Here is a 26,456-nt window from a genome sequence, read left to right on the forward strand (position 1 = left end):
CTTTATATTCTTGATCCCTCTAAGAAATTGCCTTAAAGGATGTGAAAATACAGGTGGATCAGTGTTGTACCTAGCTGAGATAGCTGAAGCATGTATTTTTATGGAAGAGTATGAGAGTCCGTTATGTAGCATATCTGCCAAGTATTCCAGAATGAGTGGGATGCTCAAAAGTGATGCATCATGACCCTTGTTGGTATTCCAAATGCTGAATCTCTTCCATTTGGCTGAGTAAGCCTTTCTGGTGGATGGTCTGCGGGCTTCTGTTAGTATCCGCTGGACTTCCTTGGAGAGTGGTAAATTGAGGTTATTCATGGGATCTCCCAAGCTGTTAGCTGTAGCGTCTGGATGCTGGGATGAACTGTCCTGAGGTTGTGTTGAGTCAAAAGTTGGGGCCATTGGGGAAGGGCCCATGTTTTGTTGTGACATATGCTCCGTAGTAGTGGGTACCAGTGTTGTCTTGGCCAGTCTGGAGCTATTAGGATCCCCTTCGGCTGCTCTGCTTTGATCTTTAGTAACACTGTGGTCATCAGTGGCAGAGGTGGAAATGCATAGATTATTAGGGAGCTCCAGTTGAAAGAGAGAGCATCTATTTTCCATGCTTGTGGATGATATGTCCTTGAGCAAAACTTTGGTAGGTGATGATTGAGGTGGGAGGCAAATAGGTCTACGTCCGGCCTGCCCCATGTCGAGGTGAGTTGTATGAAGATGTCTGGATGTAACCTCCATTCGTGGGGGTCTAGGAAATTCCTGCTTAGACTGTCCGCCAGAACACTGTCTTTGCCTGGAACAAACTGGGATTGTAACTGTATGTTTAAACTCAGTGATTTTTCCCAAAGATTCATTGTCAGTCTGCAAAGGGGGTAAGAATGAGTGCCCCCCTGCTTGTTCATGTACCATATCACAGTGGTGTTGTCTGTCCGTATTAGTAAGTGGCCTTGTTGAAGTTGTTGCCCGAAGGCCTCGATGGCATGCATTACTGCCAGCATTTCTTTTTGGTTGATATGCAGATGTGTTTCCTTTGGAGTCCATTGTCCTTGAATACATCTGCCCTCCATGTGCGCCCCCCATCCAAGGTCTGAGGCGTCTGTGGTCATGGTCTGTGTTATCTGAGTTTTTCTGAATGACATACCTGTGTTTGACTGGCTTGCTGTGGCCCACCATAGGAATTCCTTTTGAAGACATGGAATGAGTGGTAAGATTGCTTCTAGGTTGTTGCTGTGTTGAGACCATAAGCTTTTTAGGTACCATTGAAGCTTTCTCATGTGTAGTCTTGCTAGTGGAACCAGGAGAATGCAGGATACCATGTAACCCAGGGCCTGTAGGAATCTCCTTGCAGTCATCTGGATGAGTTTTGCTAAACTTTTGAAGTAATGAGTTAACTTCTTTTGTTTGTCTTCTGTCAGGTAAGCCATTTGAGAGGCTGTGTCTAGTTTGGCTCCTAAGAATGTTATTTGCTGGGATAGCTGAAGTCTTGACTTTTGAAAGTTGACTGTGTATCCCAGAGCCTGTAGCAAGTGTATGACATAATTCAAGTTTTTTGTCAAAATTAGTTTGTTGTCTGCTTGTATGAGGCAATCGTCCAGGTACGGATAGATTTGGATCCCCTGGAGCCTGCAATGAGCAATTACTGATGCCAGGCATTTTGTGAATACTCTGGGTGCAGTAGATAAGCCAAATGGCAATGCCGAGAATTGATAATGCTCTGGCCCTGCAAGAAATCTGAGGTATCTTCTGCAACTGTGTCTGATAGGGACATGCAGGTATGCCTCCTTGAGGTCCAGAGTAATCAGCCAAGACCCCTTGCCCAGCATGGGAAGGAGTTGCTGTAGAGTCAGCATTTTGAACTTTGGTACTATGAGAAAAGTGTTTAAAGCGGACAAATCCAGTATTGGTCTCCATTGAGTTTCTTTTCTTAGAACAAGGAACAGTCTTGAATAAAACCCCTGACCTTGTTCTTGTAGTGGAACTTTTTCTATTTCTTTGATCTGAGCAAGCAGAGAAATTTGCTTGATAGCCTCTGTCCTCTGATTTTGTGGAAGGTTTGGCATGCCCTGTTTTCTTGGCAAGGTATGAAAATGGAACATGTAACCGTGGTCTATAATGTCCAAAATCCATTTGTCTTTTGTCAGTTTGTGCCAATTGCTTGAAAACAAAGATAATTTTCCACCCAAGGGAGCTTCTGTTTGCTCCTTGGTCAGTGGAACTAGAGGAAAGTCATTGAGATTGTCCCTGCGGGGCAGGAGAAACCCCTGAGTCACCTCTTTGGTTTGTTGGTTGCCATCGTCGCCCCCTGTAGGATCCTCTGTATTGCCCTCTTCCTCGGGCACGCCTGTTTTTGCCCCTTTGAAATCTTTCAGGATTAGGAAAGGACCAGTTTTTAGAAGGCCAGTTCCTGCTGAATCTGGGCGGCTGAACCTGGAGGAAATCTTTGACTGTCTGAACTGACTTGGCTTTTTCCTCGATGGACTTTAACACATCCTTAGCATTAGCACCAAAGAGCTTGTTCTTTTCCAAGGGTGCATCAAGAAGTTTTGCCTTAACATGATCTGGTAAAGGTTGTTCTTTTAGCCATGCATGTCTACGAATGACCGCCCCTGTCATAGCTGCCCTACATGAAGCTTCCAATGCATCATATCCACATTGTAGAAAGTGATTGCTAACCTGCTGAGAATTGTGAACAGCCTCTTGCAAAGACTTCCTATCTAAGGGTTCAGGAGAGGCCAATTTTTTCTGTAAATCATCCAACAGGAAATCCTGATATTGAAACATGTGAAAGAGACAATTGAGAGCTCTCATAGATAAAGTAGTGGAGGTGTAAACCTTCTTACCCCATCTCTAAGGACCTTGCTTCCCTGTCGGAAGGCAAAGGATTTTTGGAGGTGGTAGCTGAAACCCCTTTAGGCCCCTGGGAAATTGTTTCTAAATCAACAGCATGGGCCCTAAAGAAATGAGAATGGGTCTCTGGGACCCTATAGTATCTGTCCGGCTTGACAGGAGCAGGAGGAAGAGTATCAGGGGTAACACTGGAGTCAGAGTATAGATCATCCAAAACATCAAGCACAGGAGGTATAGCTAAGGGCCTGTGCTGTGGTTTTTTAAGGAAAGTTCGAAGGCGCTTTCTGGAATCTGAATATTCCTGGCCTTGCCACTGAAAATGCTCCCTCATGGAATGCAGAACTTCTCCAAAAGAGATATCCTCAGGAGGAGAGGCCGAGGGAATGGAGTCATCTGCATCTGAATCCTCATAGGTCTGGAAGGGCTCTTCCTGGCTTTCGGATAGAACAGAGTCCTCTGAATCTTCAGAAAGAGGGTCAGTGGGTTCAACCCTGGGCCTCTTATCAGGAGGAGGCTGGGATCCTCTCTCAGGATGGGGCTGGGAACCTCTGATCAGGGAAATTAAATCTGCGGCCAAAGACATGATTTGAGTGTCAGGAGTGGGCTGAGGTAAGGTTTTAGCAGTAAGATGCTTGGTCTTGCTGGCTGCCTTAGCACGTGTGTAGGCCTTGATAGACATGGACATGGGAGGCCTAGCCGCTCCACGTGCAGGAGTGACCTCATCAACAGCAATGGTCTCGGGCAATTCCTCGGTTTCAGTATCCGGAGGAAAATCAATAACTGGCATCGGTGTGGCCTCCGGTATCGGAGGTATCGGTAATGCGGTGTCTTCGGTTCGAAGCGGTGGAATAGCCGCCTCAGAGGGAACCGGGGCACTCGCGGTAAGTTTTGGCGTGGTGTCGGTGGAAGACGCGGGCCGAGGATGTCGGTCCCGGTCTTTTCGTTTCTTAGGAGTATGCGTTGTCGGTTGTTCTGACGGCATTGTATAATCAAATTTTTCGCCGAAAAAGTCTTCAGCGAACTCCGCCCGGTGCCTGAGAGTGCGCTTGTTGAAGCGAGCACAGGCGGCACAGGCCGAGACGTCGTGGTCTGGGCCAAGGCAAGGGAGGCAGTAAAAATGGAAATCCTTATGAGGTATTTGTTTACCACAAGACAAACAATTATTTACTTTTTCAGTAATTTCTGACATCGGCTGAGGCAAGAAAAGGTCCCAACAGGGTACTTAGCTTTTTTGATGACTTCAGTTTCGAAGAATACAGGAGCTGACCGACCGGCACTTGCGAACTGCTTCTGCTACCACGCGGCAAGAAAGACTGAAGATGGCGTCGGCTGATGCTTATATACTCCAGCCACTCTGACGTCGGAGAGAAATGCGATATCAGCCAACGTCGGACCCAGACTTTGGAATCCGGCCGACCAAGGGCTGCCTGAGGCAGGACAACCCATATGTTATGACTGCAGTTGCATTTTTGAAGGACATCTGCAAATTTTATGAAGAACAAACCAAAAATAAGAAGCAAAAATCTATTCATTCTTTGAAAATCTGGACAGTTGGGAGATATAGTTCAGCTGAGCCTCTGAGTTTGCAGCCCTTCCCCCTCACAAAATTGTCGATTGGAGCCTCTGCAGCCATTCCAATGATCCATTACTTGGCTATTTCACTCCATTTACCATAAACACTAATGTGCATACTGCTTTACTTCTATGATGATTTGGACTTCATTTGAAAGTTTTATTTTGCATTTTACAGCACAAACACTAAGACATCTGATAAACAAAGCAATGCAGTCTCACAATGAAAACAGACTTAGCATTAAAACCTCTCTGCCCTTGAAACTCGCATTCATTGAAACAGCATTGAAACCCACATTCAAATAAAATACATTTTGCCAGTGGCAGAAAAAGATTAATTTTGGGCTGTTTTGAAATCATAGGCCCCTTGCATATGAAACATACATGTGTTCTTTGATACACCTTCCTGATTGTACTAAATTATATTCCTTGTACAATACAGTGCAGTTGTTAGAGGGTGTTTTAAATTTGTTTTGAACATTTTTCCAGTAAGTAATGAAACAAAACACATGCACCCATAATGACAAAACTGCCCAGTTCGGAACATTTCCATCATAAAAGTCTACTCAGACTTCTACAGTCCACCATTATCAGTAAATATGCACAATTCTACAGTCCACCATTATCAGTAAATATGCACAATTCTACAGGCCATTATCAGTATATATGCATAATCTCTGAAGTAAAAGTCATCTAAATAATTCCACATTAAAGAAATGTGTAACTAATGAAGAGGATGCTGTTAGCAAACACCTTTATATTTCATGGTTTCATTGAAAAATAGTGTCTGTTGCCCCTGAGGAATAAATTGCCTATATTACATTAAAAAATGATAAGCTACTAATATTGCAAGAGGAAATGGATGGCAAACTGATAACAGGCTCATAGTTAGTATCTTCACCAAGGAGGACATTCTCAGTACGGCAGCATCCACCAGTTGTGGGAGTAGAATTCACAGCCTTCTGCATCAACAGCAAGTACACAACCTGTTGTGCTATTAACAATGCAAGCCAACTCAGCATAAGCAGCACTAAACTTCTCTTCCCCTGCAGCTCTCAGCTCCTTGTAAAATCTACTCAATACTCAACTGCATCTCAACTTCGCAGCACAAGAAATCTGGAAAAAGCCAACATTTATTGGGGGGAGAGGGGTCAAAAGCCCAAAAACCAGGGACACATTAAACATTGCTTGTATAATCTTGGAAAGTTGCCAGAATAAAATGTTGTGTTAGCACCATACATTTTACTGCCAAGGTCCCTGTGCAAAACAGTCAGAGCAACATACCACTACGCCAAATCAGCTGCTTTGTCAAAGAGAAATGCTGTGTTACCACCATACATTTTACTGACAAGGTCACTGTGCAAAACAGTCAGAGCAACATACCACTACACCAAATTAGCTGCTTTGTGAAAGAGAGGAAGACTGAAACTTAAATGGCTATCATTTAGTGAATTCAGTTCTCACCATAGCTGTCAACCTCTTAGTACAAAACACCTGGACAAACCCAGTAATGAGGGAATACAGCCCTCAAACATATTCAGTGAATTCAGTTTTTGCCACAGCTGTCAACCTTAGCACAAAAAACCTGGACAAAGCCAATAATGGGGGAATATAGTCCCAAAAATCGGGACAAATTTCAAAATGTCATCTTGTAAACTTAGAAAATTGCTAGAATAAAAGGTTGTGTTACTATGTATTTTCTGAAGAATATGAAGTCTGAAATTCAAATGCCTGTCAATTTTGCTTCTGATGGAACAAAAACAATTTTCAGCAGAGGCCCAGGGAGAAATACTACAGACACGTCTGTGTAAAATGGCAGGACACCAGAGCAAATCCACACAAACACAGAGAGGAGATGCAGACTCCACACAGAAGGTACCCCAGCCAAGAATCAAACCAGAAAACCTATAGCTGTGAGGCAACAATGCTACCACTGCACCATCAAATATGTAAGGAATTAAACATTCAGAAACCTGAAGTCTGAAATTCAAATGCCTGTCACTTTTATTTAACATTTGTTAACCAGGGCAGTCTGACTTGGAACAAAAAAACAATTTTCAGCAGAGGCCCAGGAAGAAATAATGCAGACATTTCTTTGTAACATGGGAGGACACAAAAGCAAACCCACACAAACACAGGGAGAAGATGCAGACCCCACACAGAAGGCACCCCAGCCAAGAATCAAACCTGAGAACCTACAGCTGTGAAGCAACAATGCTACCACTGCACCATCAAACATCAAGTATTTAAATATTTAGAAACCACAGATATTATGAGGAACAGAACAGATCAAATATGAGGCAAAAATCTGCACATTTTTTACAAATGGTGATAGGTAGGGAATTCAGGCCCTTAATACCTGCACAGAAGGTACAGGGCTCAAGCCTGATGTATTCCCTAGCACACCACCATGAGTCTGCTCTAGCCACCAGTATATAGTAACTGGGGCATTACACACACACACACACACACACACACACACACACACACACACACACACACACACACACACACACACACACACCACGTTGCCGAACAGCCCCAGCGATGAGCTAAATAACTGTAACTGCTTCCACACACACTCTGCATGCTTACCTTGTCGCTGAACAGCCCCAGCCCACCGACGAGCTAAATAACTGCTTCCACGATATCTGAACAGCCCCAGCAATGAGCTAAATAACTGCTTCCATGATATCCGAACAGCCCCAGCCCCACCGACGAGCTAAATAACTGCTTGCACTTACTGCTCGGTTGCCGCCGATATCCAAACAGCCCCTTTACCTGTATTCCTTGTGTGATTGGTCCATCCCAAAGTATTCCTTGCAGTCCAAATCTGTGATTGGTCCTGCCTGCGACTGCTGCAGTCCGGAGTGCCTCCATTTCGTGATGTCATCGCTGCACAGACTTCTGGCCATCTTGGGGCTGAGATGCCTTTTCCCCTATCTAGACTGCTGAGAAAGCAGTCTGAGAGCGTGTGCGCATGCGTACATGTCCGGGAACTGATTTTGTGTTTCTCTGTTCTGTTTTTCATTTGTTTTTTTAGGTGGGAGGGCTGCAGTCCTATGGCATGAGCCGCCCCTGGGCAATTGCAAGTTTTTTGTGGGGATTCAGATGGCAGTTAAGGATGATGATTTCAGATGGGAGGAAGTCAGGAATTGGGGAAGGGTGTGGTGAGAGGTTAAGGTTGTTTGAGAAGAGGATGGCCACACCACCACCTTTTTTTACAGGTCTATTAGATTGGAAGATATTATAACCTGGTGGGAGTATTTCACTATTTGAAATTTGTGGCTTGAGCCAGGTTTCAGATAGGGAGAGGATGTGATGGGTATTGAGAGCTATCCTCAGTGAGGAACATGAAATTCTCAATTCTTGGTTAAGGGTGCCTGAAATCCAGTCTGACTACACATGCACTGTTCGTGGGCCTTAGTGGCTTCCTGTTGAGCCTTGCCAGACAGATCATGTAAATCAGACTGATAGTCTGAAGACTCCTAAACTACGTCACTGGGACTGACTGTACCAGACCACTGCTCACCGTAGATTACTCTTTTTTATAACCAGTTGTGGAAGGAATATCAATTAACTGTTTATTTGAACAATTGTTAATTAATTAACTACTAACATTTTCTTGTTCAAATGATTAAACAGTTAATTGATACTCATTCCATGACTGGTTATAAAAGGAGTAATCTACACTGAAGGATTCCTTTCTGATGAAGTATGCAGTTTGGATGAAAATGCTGGTTTTAATTTTAAAGGGTTAAATATGTTTGATGTGATGGTGTTACTTTCCATTTAAACAGTTAAATGATATTCCGTCCATGATTGGTTAATGGTGATGGAAGAAGATAAAAAAAGATGATAATGGTAGATTTGTAGTGCTGAGGGGCTGCTGGCAGGGAAGGAGGATTGCTCTGGCATGCATTTATATTCCACCTATGACTGCTGTGGTGGAGCTTGAGAAAATTTTCGGAGAAGTGATCAGCTTTCAGCAAGTAATATTATGTATAGGTGAGGACTAGAATTTGATTTGCAACAGTGAAAATGTGTGTGGGGGGCCCAGAAGAGAAAGTGTAGCAGATGAGGGTAGATTCTTGAAAATATTTTGCATGGAAGATGTTGCTTCAGTAGTAGGAGTTTGGAGTAAATTTACATATTATTCCCCGAGGAACAGAAAAGTACAGTTTTGTACCTACCATAAATGTAGATGTTCGAGTGTATATACTGCTGCAGTCACCACACTTGGGTTATCCTGCCGTCAGCCAAATCCCAAAGTCTTGGTCCGGCGTCGGTTGTCGTTGCCTCTTCCCTGACATCAGTGCGACAGGGGGATAAAAGAGGCAGCCGATGCCATTTTCTTCAGTTTTTCTTGCCCCAGATGTCAGGTGCCCCCAACTAGGAAGGCAATACAAATAACTACGCAAAAATACCTTAGCAGATAAACAATAGTACTAGCTGTTAGCAAATACACCATATAGACATGCATCCAATAGACTGATGTACATGGAGTTATAACTAACACCCTGGTATGTAGAGGGGATGGTAACCCGGACTGCAGCAGTATATACACTCAAACATCTACATTTATGGTAGGTACAAAACTGTACTATGTTCATCGTGTTATACTGCTGCAGTCATCACACTTGGTTTGAATCCCACAGCTATGGATGGGTGGCTGGTACTAAACTGGGTTAGGTGAAGCTAGGATGCCCTGCAGAACTGCAGTGGCAAAACCAGCTCTGGTTTTTGAGTATAATGGAAGGTGGTAGTGCTTGGTAAAGGTGTGCACTGAACTCCAAGTAGCTGCCTCCAGAATGTCCTTGGTTGGAACCCCCCCCCCCCCCCGAGAAAGGCTGCTGAGGTTGCTGTAACCCTGGTAAAATGGGACCTAATATTAACAGGCACTATACCAAAAAAAGAACACCAAACAAATAAAATAATACGGCGAACCAAAGTGAAAACGAACTGCCCAGAACAACAGGAACTGCTGAGCAAAGGTTGTCCCAAAAGTTAAATCCACCAGAAACCACACTTATTAAAAGGAGGAACACAGGTTTATTTTAAGCGCTTTTCGTTTGTCTTATAGACAAACTTCTTCAGAACTAATGACATACATAGCAATGTGCTTAAATAGTAAAATCTCATGCCTTAACTGCCATCAATTCAATCAAACACATTGACACAATCGTTAAACTAAAAGGGGAACTGACACTTTAAATCAAAGTGTATGCTTCCTAACTGAAAAACAAATGTATTAAAAGCACATCAACAAACAACATCAAAAAATCAGTATGATAAACATACTGTCAAATTACCAAAATTAACAGGCACTCCTTTCCCATGGTGCGAGTAGCAAAAGCGGATACAATGTGCTATCCATCTGGAGATGGCCTGTTTTGAAATAGCCTTCCCTTGTGAACCTGCAGCATAGGATACAAAGAGTTGGTCAGTTTTTCTGAAGGTCTTTGTCTTATCCAAATAGTAACGTAGCTGTCTGTGAATGTCCAAAGAGTGAAGGAGTCCTTCTCCTTTATTCTGGGGGTTTGGATAAAAGGTGGGTAAATGAATGGTCTGATTCAAAGCCACACTGGATACTACCTTTGGCATAAAGGTAGGGTTAGTTCGTAAAGAGACTCTGTCCTGATGGAAAATGATGAAAGGTTCCACTGCCATAAGTGCCTGTAGTTCTGAGACCCTGTGTGCTGAGGTGATAGCCAGCAACAGAGCTGTTTTCCATGACAAGTACTGTAGTTCTGCTGAGAAGGCTGGTTCAAAAGGAGGCAGTGTTAATTTTTCTAAAACGAAGTTGAGGTCCCAAGCTGACGTTGGGGGTTTTCTGGGGGGTCTTAAATTCTTAGCCCCTCTGAGAAACTGCCTTAGTAAAGGGTGTGAGAATATGGGAGGATCAGTATTATATTGAGCTGAAATGGCTGAAGCATGGATCTTAATGGATGAGAAAGAAAGGCCTTTGTGTAGCATCTCAGTTAAGTATTGGAGTATTTGAGGAATGTTTGGTATCCAAGGATTTTGGCCTTTAGCCTGGTTCCATGCACAAAATCTTTTCCATTTGTCTGAGTAAGTTTTTCTGGTGCTGGGCCTCCTGGCCTCCAAAATGACATTCAGGACGTCCTTTGAGAGAAGTGTTGATTGGTAATTCAAGGTATTCTCCATGCAGCTAAATTTAAAGTCCTGAGCTGACTGTGAAGGATCTGAATGTTTTGCTGAGTCAACAGAAGTGGGAATTGAGGTAAGATCCATGGAAGACTGTGAGTCAAGGTCCTTAGTAATGGGTACCAGTGCTGACGTGGCCAGTCCGGAACAATGAGGATCATTTGTGGTCTCTCTGATCTGACTTTCAGTAATACCTTGGTCAAGAGAGGTAGTGGTGGGAAGGCATAGACTGTCAATGTTGTCCAACTGAATGATAGGGCGTCCACTTTCCAGGCTAGGGAATGATAAGTCCTTGTGCAAAATTTCTGTAGTTGGCAATTGTTGGGGGAGGCAAATAGATCTATGTGTGGGCGTCCCACCTTTGAGTTATCATTGAAAATACTTGTGGGTGTAGTCTCCACTCGTGAGGATCTGCCAAATTTCTTCTTAATTCGTCTGCCAATATGTTTTCCTTCCCTGGCAGGAATTGTGCTTGCAGTTGTACTTGGTAAGTCAATGCTGTGTTCCACAAGGTCATTGCCTGTCTGCATAAAGGGTAGGAGTGTGTTCCTCCCTGTTTGTTTATGTACCACATAACTGTGGTGTTGTCTGTCCTTATTAGTAGTTGTCCTGGATGCAAGAGGTCCTTGAAGGCTGTCAGTGCATTTTGCACAGCTAGCATCTCCTTTTGGTTGATGTGTAGATGCATTTGTTTTGCAGACCATTTGCCCTGTATACACTGTCCTGCCATGTGTGTTCCCCAGGTGTAGTCTGAACAATCTGTTGTCATAGTTTGGTTTGTTGGAGGTAAGACAAAAGGAAGACCCTTGTTTATTTGACATGCTTGAGCCCACCACAGGAACTCTTTTTGAAGGCAGGGAATGAGAGGTATACTTGTTTCGAGGCTGTGCCTGTGTTGAGTCCATACACTTTTCAGGTACCATTGTAATTTCCTCATATGCAGCTTTGCATGTGGAATTAGTTGAATGCAGGATGCCATGAACCCCAATGCCTGCAGGATTTTCCTTGCAGTGAGCTGGGTAAAAGTTGCCATCTTTTTGAAGTACTGAGTCAGTTGTTTTTGTTTGTCTGGCATGAGATAAGCCATCTGGGCCGTTGTATTTAAGCTGGCACCCAGGAATATTATGTCTTGTGAGGGTATTAGCTTTGACTTATTTTTGTTTACTGTGTACCCTAGGCAACTTAGCAGCTTTGTTACAAATGCCATATGCTGTAATAGAATGGCCTTGCTGTTCGCTTGGAACAGGCAGTCGTCCAGATATGGATAAATTTGTATTCCTCGTTGTCTGCAGTATGTAATTACTAATGCCAGGCATTTCGTAAATACTCTGGGCGCAGTAGATAAGCCAAAGGGCAATGCAGAGAATTGATAATGCGTTGTACCTGCCAAAAATCTGAGGTATCTTCTGCAATCTTGTCTGATAGGGACATGCAGGTATGCCTCTTTGAGGTCAAACGTTACCAGCCAAGACTCCTTGCCCAGCATGGGAAGAAGCTGCTGTAATGTGAGCATTTTGAATTTGGGTACCTCCAGGTATGTGTTTAGAATTGAGAAGTCTAAAATGGGTCTCCAGGCTTTGTCCTTTCTTGGTACTAGAAATAGTCTTGAGTAAAAACCTTGACCTCGCTCCTTTGTAGGTACCTTTTGAATTGCTTTCATATCCATGAGAGCTGAAATTTGTGTTTGTGCCTCTGCCCATTGGTTTGGAGGCAGATTTGGCATGCCTCTCATCCGTGGTAAAGTGTGAAAATGAAATCTGTAGCCTCGGGTAATAATATCCAGAACCCATTTGCCCTTTGTTATGATGCGCCAATTTTGTGGAAATAGAGCCAGTTTCCTCCCAAAGGTGCTGCTAGGGCAATTTTGCTTGGCAGGTGAAGAGGGAAGTCATTGTGTTTGTTTCCTGAAGGGTTGAGATCTTTCGTCTCCACCTCCTTGAGTTGTTGTATGCCATTGTCTAGGCCTGAAAGAACCTTGTGGCTGGCCTCTGCCCCTTGGGCGTCTGTACCTACCCCTTTGGGGTCTGTCTGATGCAGGAAAGGACCAGTTTTTTGATGGCCAGTTTCTGCTGAAACGAGGAGGTTGTACCTGTAAGAAATCTTTAACTCTCTGCATAGATTTTGCCTTTTCTTCCATTTTCTTTAAAACTTCCTCTGCTTTGACACCAAATAACACATCTTTCTGCAATTGAGCATCCAATAACTTTGCTTTGACATGTTCTGGTAAGGCTTGCACTTTTAGCCAAGCATGTCTACGTATTACAGACCCTGTGACAGCTGCTCTACATGAGGCTTCCAATGAATCAAAACCACACTGTAAGGTATGCTTTCCCACCTGTTCTGCTGCATGCAGCAAATCCTGCATCTCTTTGAAATCAGGTTGATCTGTCTGAGGTATCATTTTCTGCTTTAACTGTGTAATCAAGTACTGCTGGTATTTTAGCATGTGTAATTGGCAGTTTAAGGCCCTCATGGCCAAAGTGGCAGACGTATACACTTTCTTCCTCCATCTTTCTAATGCTCTGGAATCTCTTTCAGAAGGTAGTGGATTCTTAGCAGTAGAGGCCTTAACCCCTTTGGGACCCTGGGAAATGGTTTTGGGGTCTGCAAAAGGGTTTTTATATAGAAACTTATGAGAATCAGGAACTCGGTAGTATCTGTCTGGTTTAGCTGGTGCAGGAGGTAAGGAATCTGGGTTTAGACTAGATTCGGTGTAAACATCATCCAAAATTTCTACAACTGGAGGAATTGCAAGGGGTCTATGCTGTGGAAGAAGAAACAACTTACGGAGTTTTTTCTTAGAGTCAGAGTAATCTTGGCCTTCCCAGTGGAAGTGTTCCCTCATGGTGTGTAAAGTTTCCCCAAAAGAGTATTCTTCAGGGGGGGAGACAGATAGAATGGACTCTTCAGCATCTGAGTCTTCATAAGGAGGGAAGGAATAATCCTGGTCCTCAGAGTTAGCTGAGGAAATGGATGCTTGGTCAGAGGAAGGATTATCTTCCTCCAGTCTAGGCCTTTTGTCAGGAGGGGGTTGTGAACCCCTGATAAGGGTAATTAAATCCTCAGCTATCTTAAGCATCTATTTTTTAGGCATAGGGACCTGTGGGGGGGTCTGTGGACCCGGTTTCCTAACTTTTAAGGGGGCTTTAAGTTTAGCATAAGACTTAACAGAGATAGTTGTCGGTTTGAAGACACCTTCAGAAACCAAAGGCCTGTCCAAAATCTCCGGATCACCGTCAGGGTTGGCGTCCGAGGGGTGAGATGGAACCAGCTCCATAGGCCCAGCGGATTCGGTCTGGGAGGCCGTCAGAATTTCTAAATCAGCGGTAGTCAGGGGCTGCGTAGGCGCCTCGCTGAAAACTGGAGAACCGGCGGCAGGCCTTGCTGAGGCCTCGGTATCTGGTCTTGGCCTTGGTTGCCTGTCCTTATCCTTGCGTTTTTTAATCATTGCTGATGTCAGTTGCTCCGACGACATGCTATAGTTAAATTTTCTGCCAAAATAATGTCGGGCGAAATCTGCCCGACACTTGATTGTACGTTTGTTGAACCTAGCACAAAACCGACAACCAGAGACATTGTGGTCTGGGCCTAGGCAAGGAATACAATAAGAATGAAAATCCTTATGAGGTATTTGCTTCCCACGAGAAATGCAATTATTAACTTTGTCTGACATCGGTCTGAGGCAAGAAAGGTTTCCCCAACGGGGTACTTAGCTTCAGAGAAGACTTCAGGCTGAAATTTGATTCGAAAATCTCAGGAGCTAGCCGACCGGCACTTGCGAACTGCTTCTGCTTCAGGCACCGCGGCAAGAAAGACTGAAGAAAATGGCATTGGTTGCTTCTTTTATCCCCCTGTCACACTGACGTCAGGGAAGAGGCGACGACAACCGACGCCGGACCAAGACTTTGGGATTCGGCCGACTGCGGGACTGCCTGACGGCAGGATAACCCAAGTGTGATGACTGCAGCAGTATAACACGATGAACATCTGGTCTAAGCTAGATGGAATTTACATTTCATGGGAACATATGCAAATTAAATCTACAACCAACAGTATTTCACCTCCTTGACAAGTCCAGCACATTTATACTTGCGAGTTTATCTCTTGAGAATATTCTTATAAATCTTTTTCTTTAACTGAGGGGGAAGATTGATGGAAGATGAGTCGGAAGTCATGGATACGCACACCAAAATCTTTAACCAGCAGTTTTCAAGAAAAAGTCTTAAGGAATTGAGCCTACTTCTAATGGGTTTAGGAGTAAAGAATAAACAGATGTCACAGGACTGGGAATCGTGACTCTCCTCTAATCAGAAAATGCAGGCTGTGTTTCCCTTTCCTAACAGTTATAAGTTATCATTCATAAAAAGGTTTCTCAGAAAAAATAAAGAAAAGTCCCCAAACTATAATTATCTGCCAAAGAATCTTTAGCCGCAAATCAACTGCTGATGCTGGAGCTATTAATAGGACAAGACATCTGACTAAGCATACTAATGGTAAAGAAGTTCTGAATTTTCATGCTCATACATCTCTTTTTAAACTACCAAGAATGACCCAGCCAAGCTAGAGTTTTCACTGTGTAATACCTTTAAACCTCCTGTAGTAAAGGCCCATGGAATATTCATGCAAATGATCCCCTTAAGGACATACCAGTGTTTATGCTATATGGCTTCTGAATGCCCTTTACTTTTTAAGCCTTTACTAGTGCATTCAGGCCAAAAAATCCAAACACACTAAGTGTCTCAGAGTTACAGATAACTGTGAGTCCTGGAATTACATGACATGTTGTGCTGTTTTCCTAAGTTTGTCAACACAGCATAAGTGGACTGTTTGGCTATACTTTAGAAACACAGACCTTAAATCCAAGCCTAATGTCCATAAACATTAATATGTCTACAAAATATCCCAAATAACATCCAAATCAAAGGGTGAAAAGGTCTCAGAGACTTAAACCTCCTGCAGTACAAGCCCATGAGATATATGCAAATGCCCCCCTTAAGGACATATCACTGTTTCAGTGTTTATGGTAATAGAACATTGACGACTCTAGCCATGGTTCTATGGCAAGAGCTTGGTGGTTGAGAGTGAGTCAACTTACCATTGCAGTGTGGTGGCCACCCCTTCAGTGATGCAGCACTACCCCTTCCAATACCCCCCACCCCACCCCATGCCATTTCAGATAACTCCATTTCTGTATGGCTTACCACTGGGAGAATCCCTCCATATGCTCTCTCAACTTATGTGCAAACACGCAGACAGTACATGCTCAAAGGCTTCCATGGTTGTAATGCCTATTGTTTTTGCTAGGTGTCACTCAAGTGCTGAAACACAAATTCTACCCCCTCTGCAGGACAGTTGAGCTCACCTTCCCTTGCCAACCTCTATACACAACTAAGAAGTTTCAACTTGTGTCACTTAGTCAAGGGTACACCTCTACACCAGAGTTTTTACATTAAAATATAGCATTACTTTGCCGATTCACTTTTTCCAAATTCTTTTCACTACATCAAGTTTCTGCCAAGTTAATTAACCCAGTATAGAAGACATGCCACCTGTTCCACCTACTTGGAACAGATTCACAAGTATTTATATTTCTTAATCAAATGGTTTTATATGGTGACCTGAATAAACAAGCAAAATACATGTCAATGGCTTCAGTTTACTCTCTCTCAGGTTCAGTGTTCAAATGACTGAGTGAATATCACATTATGCACTTTGTCAGTTTCTATTTTGAACACGATTACTCGACTATTAGTTCTGGCGGAGGAGATGACTTCACACAAGTGCTCTTTTCACTAACTTCCTTGACTCAGAGGGAGAGATAACACTTTGCTCTCCTCCCTTCACTTATTTCACTCTCATCCTCTATTCAAATGTTCTTTCATTTGTTGTGGTTTGGATTGGAACCATGGCCTGGGTAACTGCTTCCTTTATGGAAAAGTTTAGCTTTGGGGGAATGAACAGGCATAAAGCAATGTCTTCCCTGAGTATAAAAACTGAAATACTGGGAGCAACTGAAAGATGGAGTTACACCACCTCTTTTGGATCAGTGCAAAGCTCATAGCGATCTCAAGCCTAGCTACTGCATTACATTTAGGCAACTAATAGAAAGTGTAACAACAGAGTCTAATTGGGCCCCAGTTCCACAACAATGTAAATTTACAAGGCATGATTATTAGCTAGACAGTGGGAGTGTTCTTTCTGGAAGTTACTAAGCACCTTGTATGAGTTTCTGGTAAAATCTAAAGCCAATGCATTGAAGGTAAATTGACAAATGTGGGGATGATATCCTCAAGCAAACCTCTCTCAAGTCAGTTTGGAGTTTGTGTTGAAGTTACAAAGATATGTAATTAAATCTAGGAGACATAGAACACTCCATGGGGAGTGCATCTATAAGCACTTCTACACTCCAAAGTGAATCACAAAAATTATTCTAGCTGTTTTACCTTCTTGCTGAAGGCATGAATGTGCGGTTGCCAAGGTCTTATGTGTTAAAAAATGAAATTCAAAAGATTTTACGTTATATTTGGTCTGACAAAGTAGTTTTGTCCCCAGCCTTTGGAACCAGGCAGGGCTGGGCAGTCCCATCATGTAAAAAGACCTCTGATGTCATTCATTGATGATACTGGCTAAAATGCGCCTTTTGTAATTCTGAGACTCGTAATTATGAGTCCTAGAATTACGGAAACATTAAACTACAAGAGTGCACTAAATGTTAGTAATCACTTTTCTCCTTTACAATTTTTTTAAGGAAGGAAAGGTCCTCCCTACACTACTCACACATCCACTACTTATATATACCAACTTTGAGATTACCATACCTTAGAAAACAGGGAATACTCTGGAGAGACAGTGATCTCAGATTTAGTAAAACCACATTTTCACACATTTAGTCTTCATATTCTGGATCTCACACTAAAATGTCTTGGAATTATAAACAATTCCTAGTTAAAAATGTATAACTAGGAAATGGAAGTCACAGAAATCAACAACACAAAGACCTCAGAGATATGATGTATTAAGTACAAAAAAATTAGACCGCCTTGGTGAGAGAACAAATGACGAGTAAGTACATGGCTATACTGCTACCATGGTTGGCCTACAATACATGTAGAAATAAAAATGTTATGCTTCCTTCTCTCTCTCTAAAATACAACTTGATATAAGAGGTGTTTGTTTTCTGTAGTGGCAGATGTTAAGTAACAAGTGTCTCAGGTACAAAGCAGGGAAAAACAAGAAAATGAACACCTTATGCTTTATAAGAGTACGCAGACAGTACATGCTCAAAGGCTCCGGGGGAGTGGAGGTTGGTTAAAATAATTATGTTAAAGAATCAAACAGAAAATACTTGACCATGACCCTACATGCCATTATTTATATTTATTTCAACTACAATTATTATTACTGTGTTTGTTTTACCAACTTATTTAAAACTGACGAGTGGACAGTGACTGTAAATCTTCTGAAATAATTTAAGTGAAAATAAAAGGAACATCTCTTTGTATCTGTTTCCTCTTCTTTCCTTCTCCCTAACAGTAATATTTTAGTATTTAGTACAGATTAAAATCTCCCAATACTGTAATCTTATCAGTATCTTAGTCCTTTCCCTAGTTTCATTAATCTCAAACTGCTCCCCCAATCACTTTTGTTCTCCACTTAAATTTTACCTTTTCACACTTCTATATAGGTTGTTAAAAACACCAGCACATTTTTATATACTTTATCTTTTTTTCATCAGTTCCTCTGCCAGATGTCTTACTAGCGAACATCCTTTACCACACGCTTGTTTTAGTCTCATTACTGCTACATTACAATCCTTTTTTTCTTACATGTCCTTTCTTCTTTTTTTCGTCTATAGATTCTACAGTTGTCATACTACTTGCCCCCATCATTACTTCATTCAAACCCATTTAATCATTTTACCTCCTCCCTGATACCCACTCTTCTAACTCTGGTCCAGCACGGTAACTTAAATATACCAACTCACTTTTTCTCTTCTTGGAGAGAAAAGAGCCTAATATGTCTTATCTTCCTATCATCTAATATTTCTTTTCATTAAAATGCTTTCTGCAAATCTCAGATAAAACTTTTTGACTATTACCCTATTTTCTTTTGCATGACACTGTTTTTCCCTGAGAATGTTGGTATTCTTCATAGTGACTTAACAAATATCCCCTTTATCTACCCATTTACAGGTGAATATTTCCTTGTATCCAAACGTTTCCCCTCCTTTATTCTCAGCTCTAATCTCTGTTCATACCTTCTACACCAAACACCAATCGACAGACAGTGTTATGCATTCTTTTGCTGCTCTCAGGTGAAAAAAAAATCTTTGCCCTCTCTCTTCCCTTACTTTTCAAACATATGCTACGAGTTCTTAATTCTCAACATAACAAGACTTCAGTTTCAGTCCTAAAATTTAGTCTACTATAGACAAGTGACATTTGCAATAAGTCAAATAACCTACATGTATAGATTCTGTATCATAACCTAGATTTAACTGCTGTTTACGAAACCAAGCTAAACCAGAGCTCAGCAATCACCTCCCCAATATAATTCATTACAGACTGATTGCCTTCATTGTCCTGGTTTCAAAATGGTAGATGGCTGTCTTCTAGTCTTTAAAATCCCCTATCCTGTATGATTCTAGCTATACAAATTAATTAATCTCGAAAAAAAGTAGTTTCTGAGCATGTAATTCACTCCTCTAGCAAGGCAATAGGTTGAATACTTCTTTTCAGCAATCAGAATTTTGAACACTGAAATGCAACTTGAGTTTCTTACAGACTAATTTCAAGATTGATGTATGCTGGAAAATTCCCTTCATTCAGAAGTACAGTAATCTTGGAGTTTCATATATATATATATATATATATATATATATATATATATATATATATATATATATAAGCAACAGGAGAGGGGTGCAGCTCCCTGCAAAAATACTTTAAAAGTGTTATAGCAAGTCTCAATTTTTGCTGTTTCTGCTGTAAATTCATCAGTGCTGTTCTAGTCTCAAAAGGTTTAATTTCACAACTATCTACAGACTAATGCCAGAGGTACACAGAATGAGCATACACATTTTTAACATGTAGCTAAGTAATGTACTTTGTATACAGTGCTACTTATAGTAAAACGTGGCATAAAAGTAACAATATGTTCATTCATTTTCTAGACTACCAAATTCTACTCCCTTTCCAAATGTCCCATTTAATGCAAAACTCAAATTTTACTCATGTTCAGTGATAAAGTATAACATAACTTAAAAGCAAATACCTTGCTGTCCATGGGCACACCAAGTTCTTCTGACAGCAGTGGGTGAATAATCCATTTATAGACATCTTTCAGTCGCACTATTTCTTCCTTTTTTAACAGCTGCTGCCTACATAAATTAACACACGAAAGTCAGAAGAGCAAAATTACAATTTTGTTAAAAACTCATGGATTATGAAAATGAAGAAAATAATCTTGGGAATATCTTGACTTCAGGAAATTGTTTCCTGATTTATTAGAAATTAAATATTTTCAACAATCTGAACTTCATTCAGTCTCTGGTTACCTGCTTAATCCAATTACAGTTTGGGGAAAGAACTTAAACATCCTGGCAGTCACTGGGCAGAAAGCACAAAAACTCATCCTGAATGGGGTGCCAGTTCATTGCAAGATATACCTACACATGCATTTGTATACGACACATACACCTACAGGCAAATTAGAGGCTCAATAAGTCATCTACAGTATATGTCCATCATATTGATCCCTGCTGCAGCAGCCTTAACTATATCAGTTAGCTGTTGCCAAGGATATAGCAGCTGGCCAGCTTCCAAAGCTTCAGACTACCTTCCATGTACCCAAACATTAAAAGACAGGTTTGGGCATCAAGCCCTTCAGAACTTTCCTGTCACTGTAGAGGCCATTCCTCTGTGGGCTTCCTGAGGAGTGATGGTTGGACAGTGCTGTTCCTTTGCTGGGCAGTAAGTTCCCTTTCGGGAAAACCTTCCACTTAAAAAAAATGTTTTATTGTACTTTCTTGTTTAGGAAAGTTATTAAATTGTACATTTAAATGGCAGCACACTTTTTTCCTGTCAGTTTAAAAGTTGTTTACAGTAATTGAAAATCATTTTTCTGTGGAGAAATGGTGTTTGTTTTTCTTTTGTGGGGCTGGCATAGTGTTTTAAAATGCTTTTTAATTGTTTTTTGATTGAAAAACAAAATGACTTTTAAAAACTAACACTTTAATGGCTTTTGCTGCTTGTTTTCCCTGAGAAAGATGCACCACTTTCAGCTTGACCATGGAAAAAACTACTGGTTTGATGGTTATTCATTCTTTCAGCCACAAAAATTTAAGCAAACAGCCTTTGCCACCACAGTAGGCTAGCAATTTACCTAAATCACAGGTGGGTGACTCTACTGCCATAGCTCAGACCACTCATTTTTTTATTCCAGATCCCTCTGGTGTAGCACCTACAGCTACTATAGATTGGGGTTAGCCACATCCCCTGTGGATGTCGGGATCCCCTCAGTGGGGGCAAGGGAGAGCCACTTTTGTCAGTCCTGGGGAGGGTACAGGGATGACTTCCTGTTTGGTCAGAATGTTGTACACATCACTGGGGAAGCTGTTGCTGCTGGATTTGATTACACTGCAGGATCCATTTTTCCTGTCAAACTAAACTATTGATTCCGCCCCAAATTTACCTATACCAGAGAGTTTACAGAGTCTGGCTCAGGGTTTAATTCAGGCTATTGATCCTTCTTACAACGTGGTTTCTGGTTAAAAAAAAAAAAAAAAAAAAAAAAAAAAAAAAGAGGGATACTTCTTTTCCTGAAGAGAGTCAAGATTCTGAATCTGGAGAGGAATATTTAGGTACAGATACAGGGTTTTCTTTTCAGTTTTCTGATTCAGACCCAGAGGAGAGCTCAGTTTCCATTTCTCACTTTCTATTAAAGAAATCCCAATCTCTCAGAGCCACACGCTCCAGGGATCTAAACCTTGTCATCACAATAAACAAAACATGCTGGAGGGATAGGTTCCTGACACAGAGACTCCCTAGACTCTGGAATAGATTGCCCATACATGTCAAGCAGGGTGCCTCTTTGGCCCTCTTCAAAAGGAACCTTGACTATTGGATGGGAGAAAGGAAATTCACCCTGGGGATCACGTCAGTCGCCCTGCTAGACAGGGGTCCAGGAAAGTAAATAGTGTGGGAAGAAATAGCCAGGGAATTGTTATGGCTAGGTTTGTACAGGCCCTAGGGCTGATAGCCTAGTACCAACCTATGAACCTATAAGACTATTGCTAGAATGTGCCACTGTTTTCAATGGGAAAACACTGAAGTTTCTCAGTCCCTCAGGAAATACTATGAGCTGTTACAGAAGGAATTTCCAGAACCTGCATCCTTTCCTCCAATTCTGCCAGCTCTGCAGGATGTGTGCATCACTGCCTGCAATTTTCCAGATAGCCAGCCTGCTAGACAGATAGAAGACAGAAGAACTTTATACATTCACCCCAAACCTAAGTGAGCAGCTATAGCTTTTGTTAATTCTACTGTTGCTAAACACTTGGTTAATTCCAGTCCTCTGCTTTCTGACAAGGAAGGAAAGATGATTGATAAGTATGGGAAAAACATATGCTTCTGCAACTTCGATTTTCAGAATTTTTGAATTGTCAGGCTATATGTTAAAAGTGTATTCTAATTATGAAAGTATGAGGAATATTTGGTATTACGAATTATCGTAACCAGATTTTTGCGGTTGCGATTTTAGAATACTTCCGTGGAAACGAGGCCACAAACCACTGCAAGGTGGTATTCAAAGTCTGTTTTTTGTTGTGGACTACCTTTGCATTACAGGGTCTGCGAAGGGGAAGGCAAACATTTGAGGAAACCCGCTTCCTGTTTTCAGTGTGCATTACACATGCACGCTTGAATTATAATGCCTGCTGTCATTCTGATGACAGATTCCTTTGAGTGTGTGGAAGGAAGCCTTCAGAGAAGGCAAAGACAGACCATGTAATGATGCTTTTGGTCACTTTTTTTTTGGGCGGGTACAATTTGTAAAGACATCTTCAGTTGAAAATTTAAAAAAGCTGCTAATAGCCACAAAGTACAAGAAGTGCATTGTCCGGCAATAAGATGTTTTGGGAAGTGTTCTTACTACGTGTAATCATGAAGTGAGTTTATCTGTGTTTATTTGTAAAGTATGGACATGGGGACACCTTGTTAGCACCTTAACTGAAATTACTGACTGCAGTTTGTGTAAATCAGCACTTTACCTAACCTAAGAAAAGCAGCAATCCTTGCTCTTGACATATTTACAATCTCCTAACGTCGCAGGGTGTATTTGGTGACTCGCTTTTCCAGTAGTTGACATCTTCTTGACAAATGCAGGCACTGCAAAGTGGAGCACCACTGTGTAGTTTCAGGAGCAAAGAGGTACAAACTCGCACCCTTTCTCCTCTTCGTGGCTCATACCCACATTGACAGAGAACTGTTTTCTTTTTCACAGACCCCTTTATAGATTAAGCAATCTGTTTCCACACACAAATACCAAATTGTGGCAATGCGGAAATCTGGTTGCGATAATACGCAAGTACCGAATATTTTGTCTGCAGATTCTTCTTGTGAGGAAAATCTGCTTTAAGTAATTTAGTTTCTTCCATTTCACAGGTCACAACTCATTGTTTACAGTGTGCATATAACTCAGTTGATACTTTTTCAAGGGCTATGGCCACTGGCATTTTCTGAGGAGTTTTGCTTGGCTGTGTTCTCAGAACCTCTCACATGATGTGAAAAATGTTATTTTAAATTCTCCTTTGGACAGAGATTGCAGAGGTCATCAAAAATATGATGAAAGGGAAGGTGATACAGGGACTCTCTAAGATTTTCTACCCCTCCTTCTCCACATTTTCTAAGGGATTCTCTATCCCTTCATCCAATTTCAGCAAAAAAACAAAATAAACAGTCCCACCAAAATGCAGGTAAACAGCTGTTTTTGAAGAAATGGCAGAAGGGTTTCAAACAGAATTCAGGAACTCCCCAAAATCAAGGATAGTCCATCAAGTTAGAATTGCTATTTAAGGACCTTGTTCCCCCTCACACTCTGGTAGTTCCTTATCCTTTCCCAAAAGTCAATCTCCACTTCTGTCTTTGGCAACAGATAGTTTCAGACAAATGGGTTCAGAAGATCATTCATCAAGGTTACAGATGTCAGTGGGAGGAAATGTCTCTTTTCCAGGGGGGGTAATTCCTCAATCAGTAGACCTGACCCGTCTATTTCCCCCTGTCCTACAACAAATGCTGTTTCAAGCACTGACAGGACCAGTTCCTCCTTCCCAGGTCGGGAAAAGTTTTTATTCAAGCATGTTTTAGTGCTAGAGAAAGAAAGAAGATGCTTGGAGACCAGTTATAAAGTACAGTTTTGTACCTACCATAAATGTAGATGTTCGAAGATCTACATTGCTGCAGTCCTTACACTTGGGTAGTCCGCTGTCCTCGGTCGGCCCGAATATCAAAGTATTAGGCTGACGTCGGTCAAGGCGCATTAGACTGACATCAGGACGTCAGGGTACAAATGCGCATGACCGACGTCATATCCTCAGTCTTTTCTTGCCCCAGATGTCAGAAGACCCTAAAAGGAAAGGTCAAAACCAAAAGACAACAACAACAAACAACCAACCACCCTTGCACTAAGCATATGTACACTATATACAATATGTACAGTAGTCACAACCCAAACCACACAACTGCCTCTAACTATAGAGGGGAAGGAGGGAGGGTAAATTGGACTGCAGCAATGTAGATCTTCGAACATCTACATTTATGGTAGGTACAAAACTGTACTATGTTCTTCATCTCACATTGCTGCAGTCCTTACACTTGGGTAGAATCCCAAAGCAGAGAGAAGGGAGGATGGCAAAGCTATAAAGCAGGAGGAGCTGTCAAAATGCCCTGTAAAATTGCAGTGGCAAAACCAGCCCTAGATTTAGAGTAAAGTGGAAGGTGGTAATGCTTAGAGAAGGTATGCACTGAACTCCAAGTAGCTGCCTCCAAAATATCTTTAGTTGCCACCCCCCTTAAAAAGCTGTAGAAGTGGCAGTAGCCCTAGTGGAATGAGGCCTAATCCCAGCTGGAATCTCCTTACCATGATGGGAATAACAGAAAGCAATACAAAACCCAATCCACTTAGAAATAGTTTGTTTTGACACAGGCTTGCCCTGAGAACCCAAAGCAAATGAAACAAATAACTGCTGAGACTGCCTGAACCCTTTAGTTCTGCTCAAATAATAACGCAACTGCCTGTGTATATCCAAAGTGTGCAAAATCTTTTCCCCTTTGTTTTGGGGTTTGCATAAAAAGTAGGTAAATGAATAGTTTGGTTTAAAGCCACACTAGAAACCACTTTAGGCATAAAGGAAGGATTAGTACGTAAAGATACCCTATCCTTATGGAAAATTAAGAAAGGCTCAACTGCCATAAGGGCCTGTAATTCAGAAACCCTTCTCGCAGAGGTAATGGCCAACAAAAAAGCAGTCTTCCAAGATAAATACTTCAACTCAGCAGTAGCTGCAGGCTCAAAAGGTTGTAGAGTAAGTTTCTCCAACACAAAATTGAGATCCCAAGCAGGAGTAGGAGCTCTACGTGGGGGTCTTAAATTCTTCGCCCCTCTAAGGAACTGCTTAAACAAAGGATGAGAAAACAAAGGTGGGTCACAGTCATAATGTGCCGAAATTGCTGCAGCATAAACCTTAATAGAAGAGAAGGACAAACCTTTGTCCAGTAACTCAGCAAGATATTGAAAGGCCACACTTACATTAGGTTTAGAAACATCAAATTCCTTTGCTGTACTCCAAAATAAAAATCTCTTCCATTTATCTGCGTACACTTTCCTTGTACTAGGCCTTCTGGCCTCCAAAATAATATTCAAAACTTGCTGTGGAAGCTGAAACCCTCCAGGGTTTAAAACTGAATATGCCAGGCCGTTAGGTGAAGAGAGTGGAGTTTGACATTGAGTAAATTACTGTCCTCCTGAGACAGTAGATGTGGAATCGAAGGCAAAGGCCATGGAGGTTCCTGTACCAGACTTCTCAGTAATGGGTACCAGTGCTGTCGAGGCCAATCTGGAGCTATTAAAATCATCTTTGGCTTGTCCTGTCTGACCTTTAGGAGTACCTTTGGGAGGAGCGGCAGAGGTGGAAAGGCATACACATGAAGCTTGCTCCAATTGAATGAAAGAGCATCCACTTTCCAAGGTGTGGGATGAAACCTTTTTGTGCAAAACTTTGGCAGCTGGTGGTTCAGTGGAGAAGCGAACAGATCTATGTCTGGAGTTCCCCATAACACTGTCAATTGCTGAAATACATGAGGATCCAATTTCCACTCGTGGGGATCCATAATTCGTCTGCTTAACACATCTGCTAAGGAGTTCTGTGCTCCTGGCAGAAACCTTGCCTGAAGATTCAGCTGTAAACTGAGAGCAGTCTCCCACAAAATCATTGCTTGTCTGCATAGAGGGTAAGAATGTGTCCCCCCTTGCTTGTTGATGTACCACATGACAGTTGTGTTGTCTGTTAGAATCAACACCTGCCCTGGAAGAAGTAAATCCTTGAAAGCTATCAATGCAAATTGGACTGCCAACATCTCCTTCAAGTTGATATGTAAATGCTGAAGTCTGGCAGGCCACGTGTCTTGTACCCATTTTCCATTTAGATGAGCTCCCCAAGCTATGTCCGAGGCATCTGTCGTTAGAACCTGACTCGCCTCTGGCCGGGTCACAGAGAGTCCCTTGTTTAGGTGACATTCCTGAGCCCACCACAAAAATTCCTTTTGAATGCAAGGTATTATCTGAATGACAGTGTCCATATCTTGGCAGTGCTGTGTCCATACATT

The 26,456-nt window shown here is 41.9% G+C and overlaps 1 protein-coding gene across 2 annotated transcripts in view; it reads right to left on the reverse strand.

The window, feature by feature from the left end:
* Window positions 1-26,456, reverse strand: part of PUS10 (pseudouridine synthase 10) — a 1,838,120-nt gene that overhangs the window by 981,937 nt on the left and 829,727 nt on the right. For both annotated transcript variants that reach the window (XM_044055027.1, XM_044055017.1), the window contains one exon: window positions 19,849-19,954. In XM_044055027.1, coding sequence (XP_043910962.1) covers window positions 19,849-19,954 — 106 coding nt within the window. The remainder of the gene's footprint in view (window positions 1-19,848; window positions 19,955-26,456) is intronic.

The sequence above is a fragment of the Protopterus annectens genome, chromosome 1.part2 (assembly GCF_019279795.1).
Source record: "Protopterus annectens isolate FY-2018-M chromosome 1.part2, PAN1.0, whole genome shotgun sequence".
Taxonomy (NCBI): domain Eukaryota; kingdom Metazoa; phylum Chordata; order Ceratodontiformes; family Protopteridae; genus Protopterus; species Protopterus annectens.